Genomic DNA, 21,431 nt, shown 5'->3' with positions numbered 1-21,431 from the left:
ACTTCAATTATTAATTTTTTCCCAACATTTATATTCAACCGAAGGATCACGATCTACAACAATACGATATATTGTCTGGGAATCTTGTTCTCTAAAATTTAAAATTCATGTTAAATTATAGAAATATTTTGTGACATTGAATTAATAATGAAAAAGATCGTCAGATACGCTTTTCAAACATGAACTGGAGATTTGATATTACAAGTGTGGGTATTTTTTTGTGATGTAAATTGACATGATTGATGCAAGCAATAAAAAAAATCTTGATAACGATACTTCATAAATTTAAAAAAATTTACACAAGTACAAAATCAACCGAGCGTGATCTTCGACGTAACGTAGAACGCTCATCTTTCGACAGAACCTCTCTTTCGGCCTGAAACCAACTTTTTACGAGGTCTCATGGTGTAAAATGGCTAATTATGTTTTTCTGAAACACCCTACAATGTACGTAAAATATTTTTACAAGCCTTGCGGAAGCGACTAGGTAGTCAAGATCGCAGATCCCCTTCTCTTTCTTTCTTGCTTTATTGTTTTTTCTTGTTTTTTTCAAGGAAAAAGTTTGCTAATTACAATTATAAACATAAAGGACATAACAAAGACCGAAGCGTGTAAGCTGATCGCGAAAAATCGAGTCTCGTCGCTCACGCATGTAACAATCGATTATACCTACGCATGCATACGTGTATGTATATGCGTAGTGAATTAAACTGCATTGCACCTGCGCCACGTGTATAATAAAACGCCTCGTCCGAGAACATCGTCCAGGCTCTACCTTGTACATACTTACAAGCGTATATATAAATATAACTGGGTGGACTCGATCCTCTCTCACGTAACCTTATAGCACACACGGTGTAACCGGTATTTATACGGATTTAGACCATATGTGCGCGACAAGTACGCGCGTACCAACGTCTAATTGTAAGCAGTTTTTTCCCTTAAAAGCTGTAACGCGTCTAATTCTAGAGCATTGACGAAGGTTACGACCGATTTAACCGAAAACGGTGAGATGATTTGCCGATCCCAGTGTCGACGATTTGTTCGTTTCGTTACACGATTCACGTACGACGACTCTTACGTACGAGTCTACGATTATTATATATCGTACAACGTGAAATGTAGAATGTTTAAAAATATAGGTGAAAAAGAAAATTTGCACGTTACTCACCCTCGGGTCTTAACCTATCGGCAATAAGGCAGTAGGGAGGTGGCGGCGACTCTGAAAAGATAAAAACAATAAGAATTACAATTGATCGATCGTTGCAAGAGATAAAAAAAAAAAACATTCAAACATTTTAAAAACACCGCGAGATCAATTATTGTCATTATCTTACTTACTAAGTATCTATTCCATATAACAAGTGAAAGAGAAATAAATATTTTCACATGAAATTAAAAAATGCTTTGAATAAAACTGTAAATTATCAAAAAAAAAAAATTCTTCTATTAAGACTACGTACTGAAATTTACGAAATTTTCGTTTCATATGCCTGTGTTTTGAAAATAAACACGAAATAATCGATGTATCGATTACTTTTTACCGATTGAATCGAGACGTGTTCCATTATTTTTGCTGGACTCGATTAATCGATACATCGATTATTTTTAGCTTACTCGCCATCGCTATTAAGTGTGCTTAACTGCTCCACATATCTCTCCCCGCACTGCAGAGCAATCCGCGGATTCGAAAAAAATGTGCTATTCGCAGAAATCCGCTGCTGCTTGATGGGTGCAATTATGCGGCTTGCAAGAAAGAGAGAGAGAGAGAGAGAGAGAGAGAGAGAGAGAGAGAGAGAGAGAGAGAGAGAGAGAGAGAGAGAGAGAGAGAGAGAGAGAGAGAGAGAGAGAGAGAGAGAGAGAGAGAGAGAGAGAGACGCGTTGCAGTCTAACCAGAATAATGATAATTGTTTTATATTAGGTGTACAATTATATTTTTAACTAGTATGGTTTCTCCGTCTTTGCAACTAGAGAAAAAAGTAGGTAACTACCTACATGAATAATTGATAATTTTCCGAACGTAAGGTAATATTTTTTTCATACCATTCATTCTTTAGACCTAAATGAAAGAACGTGTAGAGCGATAAATCGACGAATAATAACCAACCACAAAAGCAATACGATATTCCAGTCACGAATGCTGCCGAACGCGTTATTATTTATTATGTCAAACGTGAAATAGGAACGCGATATCCGTTATATGGAATAACTTTTGCTTCCAAAATAGGAAGGTTTCTATTATTAGATCACTCGCTAGCTGGACGGCTGACCGATGAGTATAAAACGTCGGTACATAGAATATTTTGTCCTTTTAAGACATCGAGTTTTACAATTACTACGGGGACGATTGCAACAGCAACAGCAACAGCAACAGCCGACGTATTTTCACATACATCAAAGCTGATTTTGTGCTGCTGCAGGATGCAGTGTTGCTCAATTGTTTCAATAATTATTTACAGCTCGAATCGTTACGCCCATAACCAAGTAGTTACGTGGATTGATCTAACGATCGATTAATCACTGTACACACACGCAATAACATCGATTATATTATGCAGGATTCGCGAACGCCTAGAAAAATTTCGCACATCGCATCGGCGTTGCTGCTTTTACGAAGCTGAATTTTTTTTAAACAGATTCAGGGTATTCACAAAATTTTGATTTCCGAACTTCGCTACCTTGTCCGAACGAACATTAGAACGTTCCGGCTGTCTAACTTCAGCCTCGCGTTGCTTTTCTATACGCAACGTATCAACGTTACATCTCTAATATATATTAAAGAGAACATGTTGCTGCATTACACATGTATAACTAACATAAAGTGGGAGGACGCATGTACAGCCTAATTGGTTCCACGACGTTTCAGTCACGTGTGTTACATTGTACGTATAGAAACGACGCGTAAGCTCATGTAATCGAAATGCTCTTTCAAAAAACACCTGCAACAGCAGCACCACCACCAAATCCAGCGATTACAGAGACCGGGTGTAATTTGAAAGCAGTGAGATAACCATCTAATTAGAGAGATAAGTGCCGCGGCTTATTAATGACGAACGGTCCGCGTATGCATGCATATATAACGATACATAAAATTTGTACAAACTTCCGTGTGTACGTAGATTGATATTTCGTTTGTTCGGTCTATTATAACACGCAGCTGTAGTCTGTTATAACGCGTAATTTGTTAAATTCCTCAAAAATTTGCTAAATACCTCGACGAATATACCGAATAACGCATCGCACGAGTTTGAAGTTATAGTAACGTTACTGTAACGACGCATGTTTGTCAAATAAACAAAAAAAAAAAAAAATAAACAATCTTTATTCCGCAACTTTGTTTATTACGCAGGATTGCCATAAGATGAATAGCATCCCGTTCGGCTATGAATTAAAAAAAGAACAAAATAACATTTAAAAAAAATCATTCTAAAATTGCAAAATGGCGATAATCTTCTGTTTCGTTTATAAACACGTTTTAAACCTTACCAATATCAATTTCAACTTTGCACAGTTCACATACCTAAAACCGAAATTTACTTACCTATCGGTAAAGTACGAATAAACTAAAGATCGAAGTGAAGGAGGTGACTCTCGTCGCCAGACACAAGACAGCCAGAGAGAAAGAGAGAGAGAGAGCAGAGAGAGCAGAGCAGAGTCTGTCTCTCCCGACAGGAGGCAGGAATAAGAAGGAAGACTCGACGAGTCGGTTCGGTCAGCGTCAGCGTCAGCAGCAGCAGCAGCAGCGGCAAGCAACTCGGCTCATGCTGCGGCTGGCCTCGACAATTAGCTGGCGCCAGCAATGACACGCAGCGGCGCCGTCAGGAACCCCCCCCCACCACCCCACCCTCCGACCGCCGTCGGCGCCGGCCCCCCTTCAACCCCCTCGCCGACAACCTGACTCGCCGCCGAATATACGATTTATTTTTAGATTCATTTCCTTCTGCCTGTCGGTCCTCCCCCTCCCCCGCCCCTCGTTCGTCCACCGCCCATCGTAACTTTGATTGTGTGCAGCGGCTATTGGTAAGTGCCGCGTCCACCTCCCTTCACCGCCCGCTCTCTCGCTCTCTCTCTCTCTCTCTTTCACTTACTTTTCTCACTCGTGTGCGCGAAAAACAGCGGGTAAAAACATACGAAAAATGTACTATTCGTAGATTTTTACATCGTTTCTTTTTTTTTTTTTTTTATATATGTATGTTGGGGTGGTCGTTAATAGGGGTTGTTTTTGTATTTTTACACTCCCAGGGGATTAAACGCTTGCAAGTTGACAAGAAAGACGTTCACGGAAAATTTCGAGCTCTCTGTGTCAACTCTTGAGATAGTCCGCCTTGTGATCGAAGTATCTTACGCAGGAAGTAACATGGGGAAAACTTTTTTTGCTCTTTGAAATATTATAAGTCGTTGGCGAATATACCGACAATGATGAAAAAACAATTTCATATATTTTACGATAGAGTTGATTGTAGAGTTGCTGTACTTGAGGGAACCATAATTTTATATAAATTAAACTTTGAACGTTAATTAACGTACGAATGTTTTCATTTACAAATTTTATGCCTCAGAGCTTTTTTGCGGAGTGTTCAATTCCCTACAGAAATATGCATTCCCCATTGCTGTCGGTACATTCGCCAACGACTTATAAAATTTCAAAGACCAAAAAACTATTTCCCATATTATTTTCATAAGATACTTCGATCAAAACGCGGAGTACTTAGAGTTGATACAGAGAGCTGAAATATTCAAGGGATTTGTGTTCGTCAATCTGAAAGCTTTCAAACCCCCCAGGAGCACAAAAATTCAAAAACAACTCTAACAAGGATCACCCTAATATAAAATCGTGCGTAACATAGCATATTCTCTTACAATACAATGTCCCGCAGACGACGAATATTTTCTTCTACATACGAAGTACGGCTGTGCGGTTATTATTTATAAATATATTTTTCTTTGTCGCGACACACTTGGTGGCTGGCTTTAAAACGCGAGGTTCTTACGGCATCGTTTATCCACCTATACACGTCCCCTTGTTGTACCGTATCGCAATTCGCAACTCGCATTTCGTGATTCGCAGGCGCCAGGCGCCGAGTAGAATGTACGACGGTAAAATTGCCACACAAAGGACCGAGGCTACACAGATAGCGATGTATGCGGCACGCAGAGCGTGTGTCATCAGCGTTATCTGAAAATTGGTCGCCACGGCGCGACGACGACGCTTTTAAATCTCGGATAGTTGCGTGTAAGAGAAATTTCATCAACGCACAATCGTACGCTTCGTGGAACATGGTATACTTGCATACCTACATCGATTAATGGTCCACCCATGTGGGTTACGCGTCTTATAATACAATACCGAAATGAATAATTTGTTCGTTTCATTTCACTACTTTTTTACTTTTTTTTGGGGATTTTTTCCAAAGCGACAAATACAGTTGTGCAACGAGTATATTTTTTTATATCGGTCTCACAAATTTCACAAATAGGCAAAAAAATCACGCGACTGTAGCGAAGAAGCAGAGGTATTTAAATGAAATTTAAAAAATCAAATTTAGGATGATACTGAACACGTCTGTGCGTAATGCGACGACCGTCGCGTAATATCACAACGTGGCGTGGGCGCAACGTTACCTACTTAGATAGTCCCATGTAATACGAGTATACGTATAATTGCATGAATGTGTGTATATCCCATTATCGAGAATGGTAAGAACGCATCGTTACCGTACTCTACATTTGATTATACACTCGTAATGTGGATGTGAAAATATTTGAACAGTATATTATATTGAGGTATACGCGAAAATTAGCAGGAGGACGTTAAAAAGAGAACCTATCATCGCTACAAAGACACAATCAGCTGCTGCTGTTGTGTTGTTGTTGCTCCCTGCAACGTCCGGCCGATCGTTTCAACAACCGCGCGCATGAGAAGAGGAGGAAATTCGCGTTTCGTTCAAGATAACACGAACGGTCGGAGAGGTTTAGAACTGGACTCGTGTAGGATGAATCACACTCAATCACAATCAGATTCAAGAGTTGGCGGTAAACGTTAATGTAACGAAATATTGAAACTAGAAACAAGGTTGACGTTAGTGACGTTGTCGTGTAAACAAAACGTTGTCGAGAAAATCACTACTTTCTTATTGTTACTGTAATTTCGAAGGAACTAGGACTGCAAAATATGAGTACGTTTCAACATTGTCGGTTCATAGAATTTCAAACAGTTTGAAAATTGCGAAAATAACGATTATTTTCTCGGCGCGGGTCGTTACGATAACGTTACCAACTTATTACGATGACTAGAATCATTGTTTCAAACATTCAGAACGGCTTTGAAAGAGTTTAATTATCAATATTTCGAATACACGTTGCTTTTTAAAAATAGACAACTAAATTTAAGACGATTCCACAGTGTTCGAAATACTGATTTATCCTGAAGATCAATCCTTACATTAACGTTGCGAACTTCACTCTCTTCAATCACATCGAGTCGCTGTTTTAGAAATTTTAGAAACAATATCCAACAACGTTCATCGGTCATTCGTCCGGCGAGTGAAAAACGCTTCGTTCTCTCCATCGCTCGCAAAATCAATCGATTCGCAAAATGTGAAAATAATAATTATCTACAAACGGCGTCAACTCACCGGGTTTGCAGAGCCGACTCCAATGATAGGGATTGCAGCAAACGTAGACGGGATCCTCGTCGGAATGGCATACCGGAAGTCTCTTAAGTTCATCGCTGTCGGCGAGGTCGGGCCACCGCCAAATTTGGCAGCAGAGAAGGTGGGGTTCGACGCCGGTGTTGCGATCCGTCGACGCCGGCGTCGCACCGGCGGAATTTCGCGAACGATGAGACGACTGTCGATCGCCTCGACCGAACCTGCTGCACGTGCTGTTCGTCGTCGTCGTCGTCGTCGTCGTCGCGATCGCGGCGTCGGCGAGGGGAAGGGAGGTTGGGTTCCTCTCCTCCAGGGGAATCGCGTTCTCGTCGTTATCGTCCGATCGTCGTTCCCCTCGCGTCAGCCGCTGCTGCAGTCTTTGACTGTGCTGATTGTGATGATGATGATGACGAGCCGAGGATCGCTGCGTCTGCTGCTGGGTCTTTTTATCCTCCCTGCAGCCCATCGCGGTATTATTATCGTTGGTCGCGTTTTCGACGGTTCTCAGATCTCCGTCGGCGCGTCGTCGCCGCCTCGGTACGAGAACACAGCCGCTCAGATCGGCTCCGTAACTTTCTACCGCGGCCAAAAGCATCTCCAGCTGATTTTCCTTCAAACTTTTCAGCAGATCCTTGCACCTGGTTACACGTCCGTTGTTATCGTTTGACGTATCATCGATGCTCGCTGATGACGCATTGCCGTAACGCTGCTGCTGCTGCTGCTGCTGCTGATGATGATGACGATTACGACGATTATCCTCGCTACCGGTGAAACAACAACAATAACAACAGCAACAACAATTCGTCGTCGTCGTCGTCGTCGTCGTCGCCTTTCCCGCGCTACCGACGCCTAATGTCGTCGACGGACTGGCAGTGCCGCTGCCTGAGGGTGGATGATGCTTCGATGATGATTCGCTCGTCGAACCAATCGAGTACGGTATAATGTGATGATTATTCTCTTGAGTTTCACACTCGGTTTCATGCTCCCCACGGACTTTTGCCTTAAGGAGACGTTTAGTGAGCAGAGTCCGTTTGCTCCAGAACATGAACATGAAACAGGATTTCCCGGTTGTGCATTTGGGGGCCAGTACTTTTAACCGCGTTTCTCAAAGAGTTTGTCTATTTTTTCTATTTCACTTTTTTATCACGCGCACAGACACACACACGCACTGTGTTTGTTTGGTTTTTTTCTCCGTTTCTTATATTATTATCTTATCTATTTCCTTCTTTCCTTAATTTTCCTCAGTCAACAATTTTATTTTTTATCACTATCCCCTTTTCAACTCCACGAATCACTAGATTATCACCGTCGACGTGTCTCTCTTATTTCTCTCTAGGCAATCAGATATCTGTCTCACTGTTCGTTAATACGTTGTGTTATTACGTACACAAAGCACCTTCGCGAAGAAATGCAGATGCGAGCGAGAGAGCGGGAGATTGATTATATATACAGTACGCAGGGAATAGCGACGATAACGAAAGAAGGAAAAGTAGAATTTAAAAAAAAAAAAAAAAAAAAAACCAATTAAAAATAATCGTAGTAACGGTATAATACGCAGGAAGAGAGAAGGATTAAATATTTCTCTATTCTCCAGAATATCCACACAGACGCACGCTTCGCTACGTGGGGGGGATATTTCTTTAAATCTTCTTCTTCAGGCCTGTATATTCAGCGTTCTTCCCTCGCATGCGGGACAATAAGAGCGACGCCGGGTTTTCGATGCGACCGGCGGTACCAACGGTAGGCTGCAATAATGAGAAGTACGTAGCCTCGGAACGCAAAGTCGAAGAAGAATAGGAAGAACGGAGTTGCCGCTGCTCGCGGCGTCGCGGACGACGCGTGTGTGTCGTCGTTGCCTCTTCCTCTCCTTCTCCTTCTCCTCCACCCCCTCACCACCCGTCGCCCTCGCCGTCTCTTGGCCGACTTGTTGTGTCGGCGCGCCGCCGCCTTTGGCGCTGATACTACCGAGTGAAAGATCGGATGAGCAAAGCGGGACCACCACCGCCTTCGCGGCTAGAAGAGGGCTGATTGTTTTACGTCTGCGTTTTTTAACGAGAACAGCGAAGATCACGACGCGTCGTTGCAGCTGCCGCCTTCTTCTCTTCTCCCTCTGATCATCGACGAGGCTCGACGAATTCGACGACGACGATCTCGTATCGATATCCCGCCGGTTTTCCTCACCTCCGTCGGCCCAGCTCGGCAAAGACTTTACACGCGGCACCGGATCACCGGATTTCGCAATCGACGAACGGGATGCTTTCGTTAACGATGAAAACTGCACGACGGCCACGAGGACGATTCTGCTGCCGAAGATGATGACGACGATGACGATGCTCCTGGTATTGGCCACCACCGCTGTGGCCCCACATAACAACACTTTGATTACGATTCCGTTACGGACACCACTATTTATTAATAACTTGTTATCACCAATTAACATTTTACACTTCTCATCACTTGTTCTTGTTCACTCGGTTATTATTACTATTATTCCCCTCTTGGTTTGGATGTTTTTTTTTTTTCCCCCTAATATTTTTATTCGGTATACCAACACGCTGTACCGGCAGTAGTGGTATGTTGTACGTCACTGAGGCGCACGATTACGTGTACCTGGTAGGTTATTTTAAACAGGTTTGTTGATCACACGGTCTCTCAGCTTCTCCGCACACTCTCGTCGTCGTTGTTGTCACACCATTGTCACAGTTTGAAAACGTTGAGTAATTTTTAATAAAAATTTAACTCGTCAACGACCGGTGTTCTTTTATATTGTTACTGTAATTATTATCAATACAATAATCGTCTCATTTTTTTTAACGATAGAAATAGTGGGGAAAGTGAGAAAGAGAGCCTGAATATGAGACAAATATTGAGACGCGTGTAAACGCATACGGTATACGGTATATTACAACAATATACCCAAACGTTACACTTACGTTACATTCGGTCAAAGTGTGAATTTGCGTGCATAATATACAGCGTGTGTTACAGTGACACCACCCTGAACTCGGCTGCGGGTTGGTATATTAAACGAGTGCTTACGGGGACCGGACGGAGAAAAAATCCAAGTAAAATCGAAGGATATACACAGAATGAGAAACGATCCGGAGGTATGTTTTTTGAAAAATTGAAACACCAACGCGAGCTAGTCGATCGATCGACGATTCGAAAAGTTGGCGAACTTGTTGATCGTCCTCAAGTCGGTCGGCGGAACGCGTTTGCAATTTTGATACGCAGGCAAAAGAACACACACGCGCACACACACACACAAAGACACGCGCAATACCAGTACGTTATTAATATCCGTTGACAGGTATTTAAACTCTGTTATTTTCGCCGATTGTTATACCTTTACGGCTCGTACGCGTGTCGGATCTCTTGTTTTAACAATTAGTCGAGAGAACCGGTCGATTCGTTAGTACCCTTTGGTTCCCTCTCGTTCTACGCAACGTACGAACGTATGCGCGTATTCTCGTACTGTCGAGTCGGCTCGACTCAGCTCTCGGCTTAGCCTCGGCTCTGCTCTTTGCTCTCCGTGTAACACGCGAACACCCCGGCAGCACGACACTACGGACGAGGATTTACAGACAACGAGAGAGCGTTTCTTAGCCTCTGCTTCTTCCTCTTTATCTCTATCCTTATCTTTATCTTTTTCCTCCTCCTCCTCTTCCTCTTCAGCTTCTTCTGCTTCTTCTGCTTCGTCGTCGTCGTCGCACGAGGCCTCCGTCATGAACACATACTTCACTCCTTCTCGGCGAGCAACTCCTCCTCGTCTGCACCAGCGGCCTGAACGCGACGCACCACCGACTACGGCATACTAAACGCACAGGGCAGATTGTTAAACATGGCCGCGGTTCGCCTAGTTCCGCAACTCGACGCCGGGGGCGCCACCGGCGCGCAGGTAGCTCGGCTAACTCCCGCCTCACCGTACGTTCCAGCGATCGCCGCGCGATCCGAACGGCTTCGTTACGCAGTTTTTCGCATATTATCGGCATCGATTTCCACCGCCGATTATCATCGACGTCGTCCGCAATAAAACGCGGACTCCTCGACGCATCGACACCTCTCCGCTCTCCCCGGTCAGCTCCGCTCGTTTCGCTCGTTCTCCGCCCGGACGGTTCGGACCGCTCGTTGCGGAACGGCGGCGCCGTGGCAGGCCGACTTTGAGGTGGACTCGCCCGTCTACGGGGGCGGCCGCGGGCTAGACAGACGCCAGCGTCTCCTTACGAAGCGCCAGCGCCTGTCCCACCGGGGGTCAACATTCCAAGACGAATTTTCAGAGCCGCGATATACGGGCGTGCGGGCGTGCGACGGTGCCGGTGCTGGTGCGTACACCACATCAAAGGAACACCCACGACTCGTTTTAAATGACAAAGCGCTCCCGCCGGCCTCTCGAATAAAAACACAATTTATTCTATCGTTGCTTGCCACACTACGCACACGCCGCCGTTCTACATATCCCCTTCTAACCTGCACCTATACGCCTATTTATTCACCCATCTACGCACCGGACGCATCGGTCGTATCGATATTACACCCGCTACGTACCGTACGCACGCACGTACGTGGTGGATGCAGCCGAGAATTTCTTTCCCATGTCCTCCGCATGTACGCGTACTTGACGACGCTTTGCGCTTGTGTAAACTAGTTATAACGTGTATACGCCGTCACCTGTAGCTCGTCGAGAGATTCTACCACGGATTAATATCGGCCTCTTTTTACGGTGGATTCGGGATGTAGAATATTTTATACCCAACTATCTTTCTCACGGGATGCGGATCCGCGTCGAACTTTAGGACTGAAAGTTTTCACGTTACAGGCAAGACGCGTCGGAGGGAAACTAATCGCTGTTAATAAAATACCTACACGTTTATCATGAGTATATTTTCATTAACGATATCTGTACCACGTAACGTGTATACAGTATCCATATCGCAGAATATTCTCGTGAGATATTTATATATACGCATATACCTCTGTGCACGTACGTTTTATACGTACAGATTCAATAATAATGGGGAGATAATAATAATAACAATAATAATAATACCAATATGCAAGAACCTCGTTTGTCGAGGAGCAATATTTACAAGGAGTAAATTATTATATCAGAGAAGATAGTGTTGTACCATTGTATCAACTCTCTTGCGGTTTTTTTTCCCCGTGTCTTCTTTCAAACAAACGGTTCATCATTCTCTCGTTTACGCACAACGTAATAACAATTTATCTAGCCCCGTATAGTTTTCTCTCTCTCTTTCTCACTCTCTGTTTTCAAGATTCTGTTTCACGGAATTTTTACTCACGCACAGTCACATCTAACAATAAAACGATACACGAAATTCCTGTTCCCAGATACATCGTATCTCCGAATTCGAGCATAAAAAAAGAGAAGGGTGATTATTCCGGCGAAACTAATTAGTCCCACGCCGTATTCAATATGTGACCGAAAGATAGAGTGAAAGAAAAAAAAAGGCTCGAAGAGTTCGGACGACGTTAATTCTCTCGTACACGCTTGACCGACAATGGGAGGCAGTGATTATTTTCGGGTAAGGTGGTTGAAAGAATACTCGAGTGTATTCTTTTTCCCCCGAATAAGCAAATTCGAAAGTAAGTTACAATCGGTGAGATAACGTGGCACACATCTCTCCTACATTTCCATACACCGTAATACCGTGGTACCAAAAATTTGCCAGACGAACCCGATACGCTCGCTACGTAAATAGGCACCATACGTATAACGTATCTATACGGAATGCGAAAGCGTCGTACGGGTGATGAAAAATCGGCGTGGATTAATGGGAATTCCAGTGACCGAACGGCTCGGCGTCGGGCGAGATGCACGTACTCTGCACGTATTATACCTATCTGCATACATACGTGCGCGCGTGTGCGAAAGGGGAATCGCGGTGCATACACACGCGTGACATCGTTAGGCACACGACGTTGCACGTAAACGCGTTACGTATCGGTTTATGCATCGGCGTACACGGAGCGGCGGGGTGGGTAAGTATCTTCTCGTTCGTTTTTCCGCAAGTTCTCTCGCCGCGGAGTATAACGACGACGCACGGAACTCACCGTCAGTCGGATAGCCTGCAACGCGGCGGATTCTATTTTCGAAGACATAACGAAAATCGCTCGCATTCTTGCTACTTTTCATTGAACGGGGCGACGCGGCGCCACGCTAAAGATACACCGGCCGCCGGTTACCCGGGAGTATAAAGAAGGACGAGGAGGGTGGCGGTGAAGGAAAGGGAAGGAAAGGGAAGGGAAGGGAAGCCGTCCACCGACTCGGAGTCGGAGGTTACGACGGGGCGCCGGATTTCGACATAATTCGCGTCCGCCGTACGCGCTTCTTTTCCACCGGCGCAGGTGAGAAGCGGCCGAGCAGCCGGCGCATCGCGCCGCAGCTTGAGCTTTTTGCCTGGCCCGCGTGCAGCCGGTCGGAGAGCAGCTCGCCGAGCTCGTCCGGCGTCCTCGGAGCCGGTTTAGTCGGACTCGCGAGACTCGCGGCGATGCGACGGCGGGAAACGGGGACAGGTGCGGCCTGCGGTAACTTCCTGTGCGATATCGTCGTCGGTCGGTCGCTCTTGGCGCCAGCCAATTCAGCGCTGCAGGCGCCAGCGCCTCCCCCCTCCGTCTTCGCTACTCCGCTTCGCCGTCGCCCGTCTCACGGTCTTTTAACTTCGACGGGCGGCGGCGGCGACGGCGGGGGACGAGACGCTCTTTCCTTCAACCGTCCGCACACACGCGCGCACCTACACGCGTGTAACCGAATTCTATTCTATTATTCCCGACCGAAGGATACGAGGCTCGACCGCACCTTCGGCGAAATACCCGCCCGCAGACGACGCCCACGAAACCATCCCCCATTCTGACCGATGTCTGTACAGGCTTGTACTTGCAACAGCGCCGAATCACAGGGACGAAACAATTTTCTCTAATTTCGACCTTTGATACGTATATCCATATATGTATATTTACATATACATATATATATATATATATACACGTATGGACGAACATGCATTTTTGTCCCCGTGCATTATCGCGCGTTGTTGATGCGTCTTGCAACGCAGGGTCATTGCAAGATTGTACATCGGAGAATAAAATCGTCGTCGTTGTGGAAAAATAATTATTTGATAAATGCTTGTCATTTTTTATGGCCTCAGTTATATTCTTTTTACGCAAATCATTCTTCTTGTTTGTCTTTATTTCTCTTTTTTTTTTCTTTCTTTATTCTTTTTACCCCGTTCGTATTGTACACGTGCTCCACTTGTCTTTGTCATTTTTAACGAGACGCTTTAGCGGGAACTCCGCAATAAGAAGAAGTCGGCTGTATTTAATCCGCCTTTACATGCCTCGTGTATCGTTGTATTTTCGCGTACGCACGTACGTACTGCCCAAGGGAAAATTGTGTAGGTATTATATCTGTACGCGTATATACACATGTGCGCAGCGTGTAATACGCGGCTTAAATTGGAATTATGCACCAATTGACCCACTTACATCTCGCCCGGTGGTCGGTTACAACTCAAAGAATTATATATTGCTGCGTCATAATGGGATTCGGTGATGCCGGTTTCTTTTTTCCCCTCTTCTTTCAGATTACATACGCGAAACTTTGCGCGTATTATTTTTCACGCTCGTCATTCTTCTCGTATCATACATAATATTATACGCACAGTATCGCAGAATTACAGGCACGTATACGTTCCTCGTTTAACCGGACCGCGGTCCTTATTTATCCAAGAAAGTTATGGAATCAAAGATTCAACTGTAAATCGACGCGTGTTTCCAATATCTTTCCTGCTCTTCTGACTTCTTTATATATTAGTGTAGACATAAAAATAAATAAAAAATATTACAACAATCGGTAGCGAACTCTAAACATTTTTCCACCTACTCCAGATTTTGCGACAATTTTTTTCTCAGTATTTGTCGAAAATTGAACAATTAAGGTTCCTAGTACGTATTCTGCGTATTATACCTTACGACCCAGTGTACAAAGACGTACATTCAACTAGTTGCAACGTAGCGCACGAGACAATCGCGAGGCGTCTATTTATACAACGCGCAGACGCGACATGACTGAGATTTTCGGCGCGAATTACCCGCCGCGTCGCGCGTGAAATTCTTCTTCCCCACGGTATATTGTATATAGGTATATGTTTATAAAGCTATGAACGTTGTGAGAAAATACAGTTGAGATAAACAGTCTAGGCGGAAAAGAAAAAGGACGCGCGAGATGTGAATAAGAAAAAATAAGAAAACCACGAGTTGTAAATCAATCTATCGCGATGAAGAAAAAATAAGCCGCTCGTGCAGTTTCGGAACATTTTTAAGAAATTGACGAAAAACAATATAATGAGAATAAAGTATAAAACTGTGCACGTGTAGATAACAAAATGAATTTAAGTGTGTAAGAATAAAAGGAAAAATATGATGTAAACAACGCGGCGTATAAGCAATTTAACCAACCGTACATTACACTGTGGTTATTTAATCAAAGTTTGCGCATTTTACAAGTATTGTATAATATATGGTATGTATAAGGAATAACAGCTGAAGATTTGATTTGAAAAATAACTAATTTTAGACATAGTTATATAATGCGCGTATCATGTACAACATTATAAACACTGAGCAGGATCGTCGTAAAATTTCAATGAGATTAGAATTGAAATTCACATACGTGTCAATAACGGCGTTCGAATTTTCATGTTAGATTACCAGAATATGCCTTTATGTTGTTTTTTTATTTTTATAGAAAAGTACGAATTTTCTGAGACGGAGACATTTCAGGGATCGTCATGAAACCAAAAAAATTAGTTAAATAAATATAAAGCTTGGAAAAAAATTCAAAAAAAAAAAAAAAAAAGATGGGACGCTGAGCGCGATTCAAAGGGTTAAGATAGTTCTCGTGTAAAGTTACGTTAACGACTTACTATGAACATATTGTACTTTATCCTCTCCGCGGAAACTCGAGGTGTTACCTGCGAAATTACCTCGGCCGACGGAGACGCACGGAGCTTTTGCGTGTACTGGCCGCGTGGAGGAGTGCGCCCCTATTTGTAAGGGTGGCTGGTGCCGCGATTCGCGACAACCGGCGCGCCGGATTCCAGCCGGCGACGCGGATCTTGACGCCATTTATTGTATATCTCCGTGGCGTTAGCGGCACACACGGACCCGCGTGTAGAAAAGTGTGGAGGAAGCACGCACACTTTCTCGCTTACTATCCTACGGGCGCAAAGAGAAATCGCGGGGGATGTTTGGGGGTTAGCGAATGTCGCGCGAATCCCGCCGAAGAGATCGCGGCTGTGTTCGAGACTTTTGGCCAGACATTCCGAGTCGCGGAAATCGCCGAGGAGTTCGGCCCGCGGAAATCCTCCCTCCCTGTCTTCCCGTACCGCAAACACGCGAATCGGATCCTTGCACACAACTTCACTCGGCTCCTCCTCAAACTCTCGATCGTCTCCGGCCAGTCGGACAAATATTTTTAACAACCGCAGCTAGCGACGCGGAAGCGGCTTCGTAAATTTTCACTCCTGTCTTTAACCGGGGCAATCGTATCGCGCAAATTATGGATATAAAATGCGAGCGGAGTTTTCTTTTTTTTTTTTAAGCTTCCGGAAGTAATATTTTCTTGATGATACGGGAATAAGGAGGCGGTGGTTTTTGTCATTGGGGAAATCTAACACTGTTTCATTTATGTTATAAATATAGGTATGTAGGTATCCTGCAATCAATCGAATCCGTATCAGCAGCCTTTGTTACGCGTGTTTTATATATTATACGTGGCATCCGATACAGCGAATAGGTATAGTTTTTGGCAAAGCTACGAGATTTCACAAATTGCCACTGTAGATATATGTTACACCTATTTCAGTCGATGACGAACGTTTAAACAAAAATATAGGTATGTATATTTTCTTGAAAAACGAATCAATGGAAGAGAAGGATGAAGAAGAAAAAAAATTTGCCCTGCGGCGCATTTAAATTATTCCACAAGTGCACCTGGGGTAATTTAATAACGTATACATATAGAAAGAGTCGCGGTTTCCTTTTATCGAATGAAAAGATCGTTCGTTCGTAGGTAATATAAGAGGAATAAAATATACGAGGGTGAAAAGGCGAGGAAAGGGAAATAGAGGATTGAAGAGAGAAATAATAGAATTCGGTTTGCCGGCAATAAAGTTAATTCAACCGGCGTTATACACGCAGGGTGACTTGAGCTGACGTAGCATCGCAGAGATCGTTACATATCTCTTTTATACATCCACACACATATATATATATATATATATATGCATATGTATGCTATTTTTTTAGGGGTTCCGCAGTTATTATTACCCCCGCGAAAATCGCCCACCAATTCCAAACTATTCCCTCCCTGTACACACATATCAACCACGCAATGGCCACGCGTATAAAATACATGATTCACGATAATGAAGTTAAAAAGAAATCGTTTAAAAAATTGTCTGATTCAATTGATGCACGGTGCCGTATTTAACAGCCTAGATTGCGTATTGTGGCGCCACTATAAAACCTAGTTAATGCGTACAACGTTTGTAATCTCTGTTTTGTTTTTATATATTTTTACTGTGTCTTTTGTTGATTTTTATCGATTTTTTCTTCTCACTTAATTCACAGAGCGACGACGGTTTCTTAATCTTTATAGACAGCTTCGCAGCGAACTCGACGAGGATTAATTAAGCCGGGATCACCGAGATACCGCGCAGCGGTTTCTATCACTAGCTTGAAAGCCGATTTTTAACATACCTCGATCTTTTGACAAACCCGTTATACGTATGCGTTCAGGTAAGGAAAACCGGGATTTTCAATTTCTTCGGCTAACTTTTCATAACTACACGTGTTTCAAAAATAATATAATTGTTCCGACTTCGATCTTTCGATATTTATTGAAAATCAATTGACAGTCTCATTGCGTGTTAAGGATATAAAATTGTTTTCTTGTAGATGGCAAAATGTTCCGAAGAGGTGAACAAAGAGAATACATTTTTTCATCGAGTATTTGGAAAAAGGATTCGTTTGCGCAGGTCAATTGACAGTGTCCTTTCAACACTTTCAATCACAGAAGCCACTGTAGTGGCATCCTTTCCCTTTTTGTCGTTTGTTCTATATTCCATGCATTTTCAAGTAAAAACATGCTCAAACTTTGAAATGACTAGGATTTTTTGGGAATCCACAATTGTTTATAATTGTCGTAAATAAACGTGTGCAAAAAAAAACAATCGAATTGCGTAACTGAAAGGTTTAAACCATAATCTAGATGCCAGTGCACAGCCTCGTACACAGACTCGTAGTTCCGGAAATCCGAATTTGTCCGTCGAAAGGGAGCCGATGCCCGGGGTGCAGTTGTCGCGTGCCAATTACACGGATTGGTGTAACTTGCCGGGAAGAGAAGAAGAAGAAGAAGAAGAAGAAGAAGAAGAATCAGCGTTTGATGCCTCGCATCGTCGGAGGCGACGAGGATGGAAGGAGGATAGTGGGTACATTACAGTCATAGACACAGAGCGGAAGGGGAGGATCGGGGCGGTTGTCTAAGTCCTCTATCTTGTTGTTTATCAAGCACCCCTCGGCGGGTAACAAGCATCAAAACAGTTGGCGCCGATCCTCGGATCCCCTGCAAGTCCCGAGTCCGCTCGTCGCGCCGCCGAGCCAAGGGAAGCCAAGCCAAGCCGCGACGCGCCGCGACGCCCGGCGTCGAGGGAGAGGCTCCCGGCTCCGGCTGGGCGACGATGCCAGCAGAAGAAGTATCCTTGCATCGGGTCGTCGTCGCTTTCGTTGGCGTCGAACCGAGCGCCGGTGGAGTCGGCGGCGCCCGGCTGCCTCCGTCCCAACGTCCGTCGGCGTCCGTCGGCGTCCGTCGCCGCGACGACGGGACCCGCGTTATCATATTATTCGCCACCCCTTCCTCGTCCTCGTCCTCGACGCCGGCCAAGCCATCCCTCTCTCGAATCGAATGCATCCGCACCACAGCGTCGCCCGAATGTACACAACGCCACCCTCCACCCCCGACGCGAACTCTTTTGTAGGTATCTTTACTGACCGGGCGGTGCTAGTTTTTGCCCATTTAAGCGCGACTCTGCACGCCGCACTGCTTCTCACCCTTCTAGCCATCCGCGTCCCACGTTTCGCAAATCAACACCGAGAAGGATCTCGGAGCACCTCTGCAGTCATCGTCAGCGACTCTCGGAACTCAAGTTCGAGGTTTCGGTATCAGCAGAGATTTTAATGGTCTTTTTCTCCCGTACCGCCCAACCAGTCTTCGCCAAATTTTGTCATCATCTCTTTGTGTTCCATGTACAATTTCTAAAAACCGCCACCGAAGTTTCGGTTTCGCTCAGTTGTGGCCAAAAATTGTAGACTTAAAAATTGATATAAATTGTAGATTTACGAGTTTCTTTCTATAATAACCTTGTACCTATGTTACATTCAAAGAATAAAGTGATTTCCTAATTAATTGAAATGTTTTATTTAACCTAATCGAATAATCTTTTACACAGCTAGGAAAAAACAAAGTTTAGGTTTCGGTTGAAAATCATGTTTCGGTCGGACAGTGATTATTTAATTTACCCAAAAATGTATAGGCATGCAATGGAAATTTGTAATATAGGTATACGGTACTCCTTTACCATCGTTTAACGTTGGAAAGAACTGAACCGAAAGCTGCAACATCAGCCCACATTGGCTGTAATTCGACGAAGAAACGGTATCTTCGATGTTGGAAATTTTCCATTGGCGTTCTTTTTCTTAAAAAAATTTTTCTCACAACGATCGAGCAACGATTTTACACGCGGTTTCATATCTATATATTTGTGAACATACGATATTCTGATCGAAATTAGATAAATAGTTAAGTACCAGAATTCTGCTGGTTTCTTTTATCATGTTTTATTTCAGCGACATCCCTTCTTGCCGCGAAATTAATTTCTTAATTGGAAACGCGTGGCGAACGGTTTGGTTATATTCGTGAAACTCATTACGCATATCTGTGATTATACGACCATCGTAAAATTGAAATAATTTAATTGCTAGAATTTTTATGACCACGCGGTTTTTTCTTCGCTTATTTTACTTTTTTTTTTGCTACCTTTTATCGCCTCTTTTAAGACATTTTTACAATCGTATAACCGGGTGTACGTCAATTTGAGTTGACAAGTTACATCGGTGATTATATACAATTTGTACAATTTAATTGGAATGTTTTCTTACTTTTTACGGTTTACTCAAAAACCTGTTGCCACCGGTTCGATTCAACGAGTTTTACCACGTACTTGCGTGATTATACAGGAACAGAGGCATTCATTGATATTCTCGAATTCACTGTATTTAAGTACTATAATTTCTACCCTTCCAATCAGCCCTGCAATCCCGACTTGAAAAAACAATTCTCACATCTCGAATCTTTTCTGCTGTCCGGAAATAATAAATATACAATATTATACAATATTATAAATGTTTACCTATAACCGTTCTGACATGTACGCATATGCATATGTACTTGGGTCTTGAATTTTTTCTCTGTATCGATAGGTTTTTAAAATTATTCGAAACGAACGAATATCCACATACAACATGCATACGAATTTCCATGTGAAAAAAAATCAGAGTAATGCTTTGTATGTAATGTTTATACAAGAAAATTTCGGACTAAATATTTTCTCGATTAAGGTAAACGATACGTAGATAGTATACGTATGCATACACATGTAGACACAGGCACGTAGAAACATAACACATGCATTATTCATGCACCGAAGTTCAGTTTCACGCGTGTACGTACGTATAATATAATGTAATGCACAACACACACGCAGGGTATGTTTTCATCCAGGATTCCCTGTGTGTGTGTGTGTGTGTGTGTGTGTGTGTGTGCGAAGAGACACGGAGGCGGACAAACAGAGAGGCGGATAGGTATGTATATTTATTTTCCTGGCCCTCGCGGATCATTTCGTGCAATCATCTTGTCAGTGAAAAATGAATAAGACACACGCGCGCCCCTCGGGCTCCGGCTCCGCCGGTCTTTGCAGAGTCTCGGCACCCTTACTCCCGGCGTCGCCGCCGATCCCGCCGACGCCGACGCCTCCGTCGCCTCCACCCCCGATTACGAAGCAGGAGCATCGCCAAAGGCTAGACCTCGCGGCACCCTCCTCGGCGACGCCAACGGCGGCAACGACAGCGCAAACAGGGAGAGACCGAAAAGCCTGCATCCAGGAACGTACGTGACCCAACTCAACCCCGACCACCACCCAATGTAATCTCTCTCGCTATCCCTCTCTCTCTCTGTGCAAAGCTCGGTTATACGGATAACATCCCACGGGATATTCCTGATACACGGAAGTCCTGACTGTTTAAAATCATTGTGAATTTACTGCACACTTGCTGTACAAAAGAGTTCTCAATTTACGAAACCAGTAAATTACTATGTACTTCTCTTAAATTTACAGGAATGAAACACAAAGGAGTAACTTGAATTTAATAAATTGTGTGGTAAATTTATCGTATTCGTAAGTGAATGTATGGTGGAGACACTGTTCCGTACCAAAAATTTTTAACAGTTATGTAAGTACGTGGGATTAACGGCCTCGAATTTGTCCGCGGCGAAAACTCGAAACTTCCCGTCCTCCACACCCTTGTTATACACATTTAAAGGCATTTTTGCTCGTTTTTCTTTTAATTACCGAATAAATGATTCGCTCCGTTCCATGTACCGAAATTTAAATTCGTTACACCGCGACCGTTCGTATGGAAAATTTT

At 43.7% G+C, this 21,431-nt stretch overlaps 1 protein-coding gene across 1 annotated transcript in view; it reads right to left on the bottom strand.

The window, feature by feature from the left end:
- Positions 1-8,132, bottom strand: part of LOC124298586 (uncharacterized) — a 35,306-nt gene extending 27,174 nt beyond the window's left edge. The window contains exons 1-2 of the mRNA XM_046750777.1: positions 6,636-8,132; positions 1,172-1,222 (exon numbers count right to left, since the gene is read on the bottom strand). Of these exons, the coding sequence (XP_046606733.1) occupies positions 1,172-1,222; positions 6,636-7,701 (1,117 nt within the window). The 5' untranslated portion in view covers positions 7,702-8,132. The remainder of the gene's footprint in view (positions 1-1,171; positions 1,223-6,635) is intronic.
- Positions 8,133-21,431: the final 13,299 nt, after the last annotated feature.

The sequence above is a fragment of the Neodiprion virginianus genome, chromosome 1 (genome assembly GCF_021901495.1).
Source record: "Neodiprion virginianus isolate iyNeoVirg1 chromosome 1, iyNeoVirg1.1, whole genome shotgun sequence".
In the NCBI taxonomy this organism is placed as follows: Eukaryota; Metazoa; Arthropoda; class Insecta; order Hymenoptera; family Diprionidae; genus Neodiprion; species Neodiprion virginianus.
This window is presented reverse-complemented; position numbering and strand designations above follow the sequence as displayed.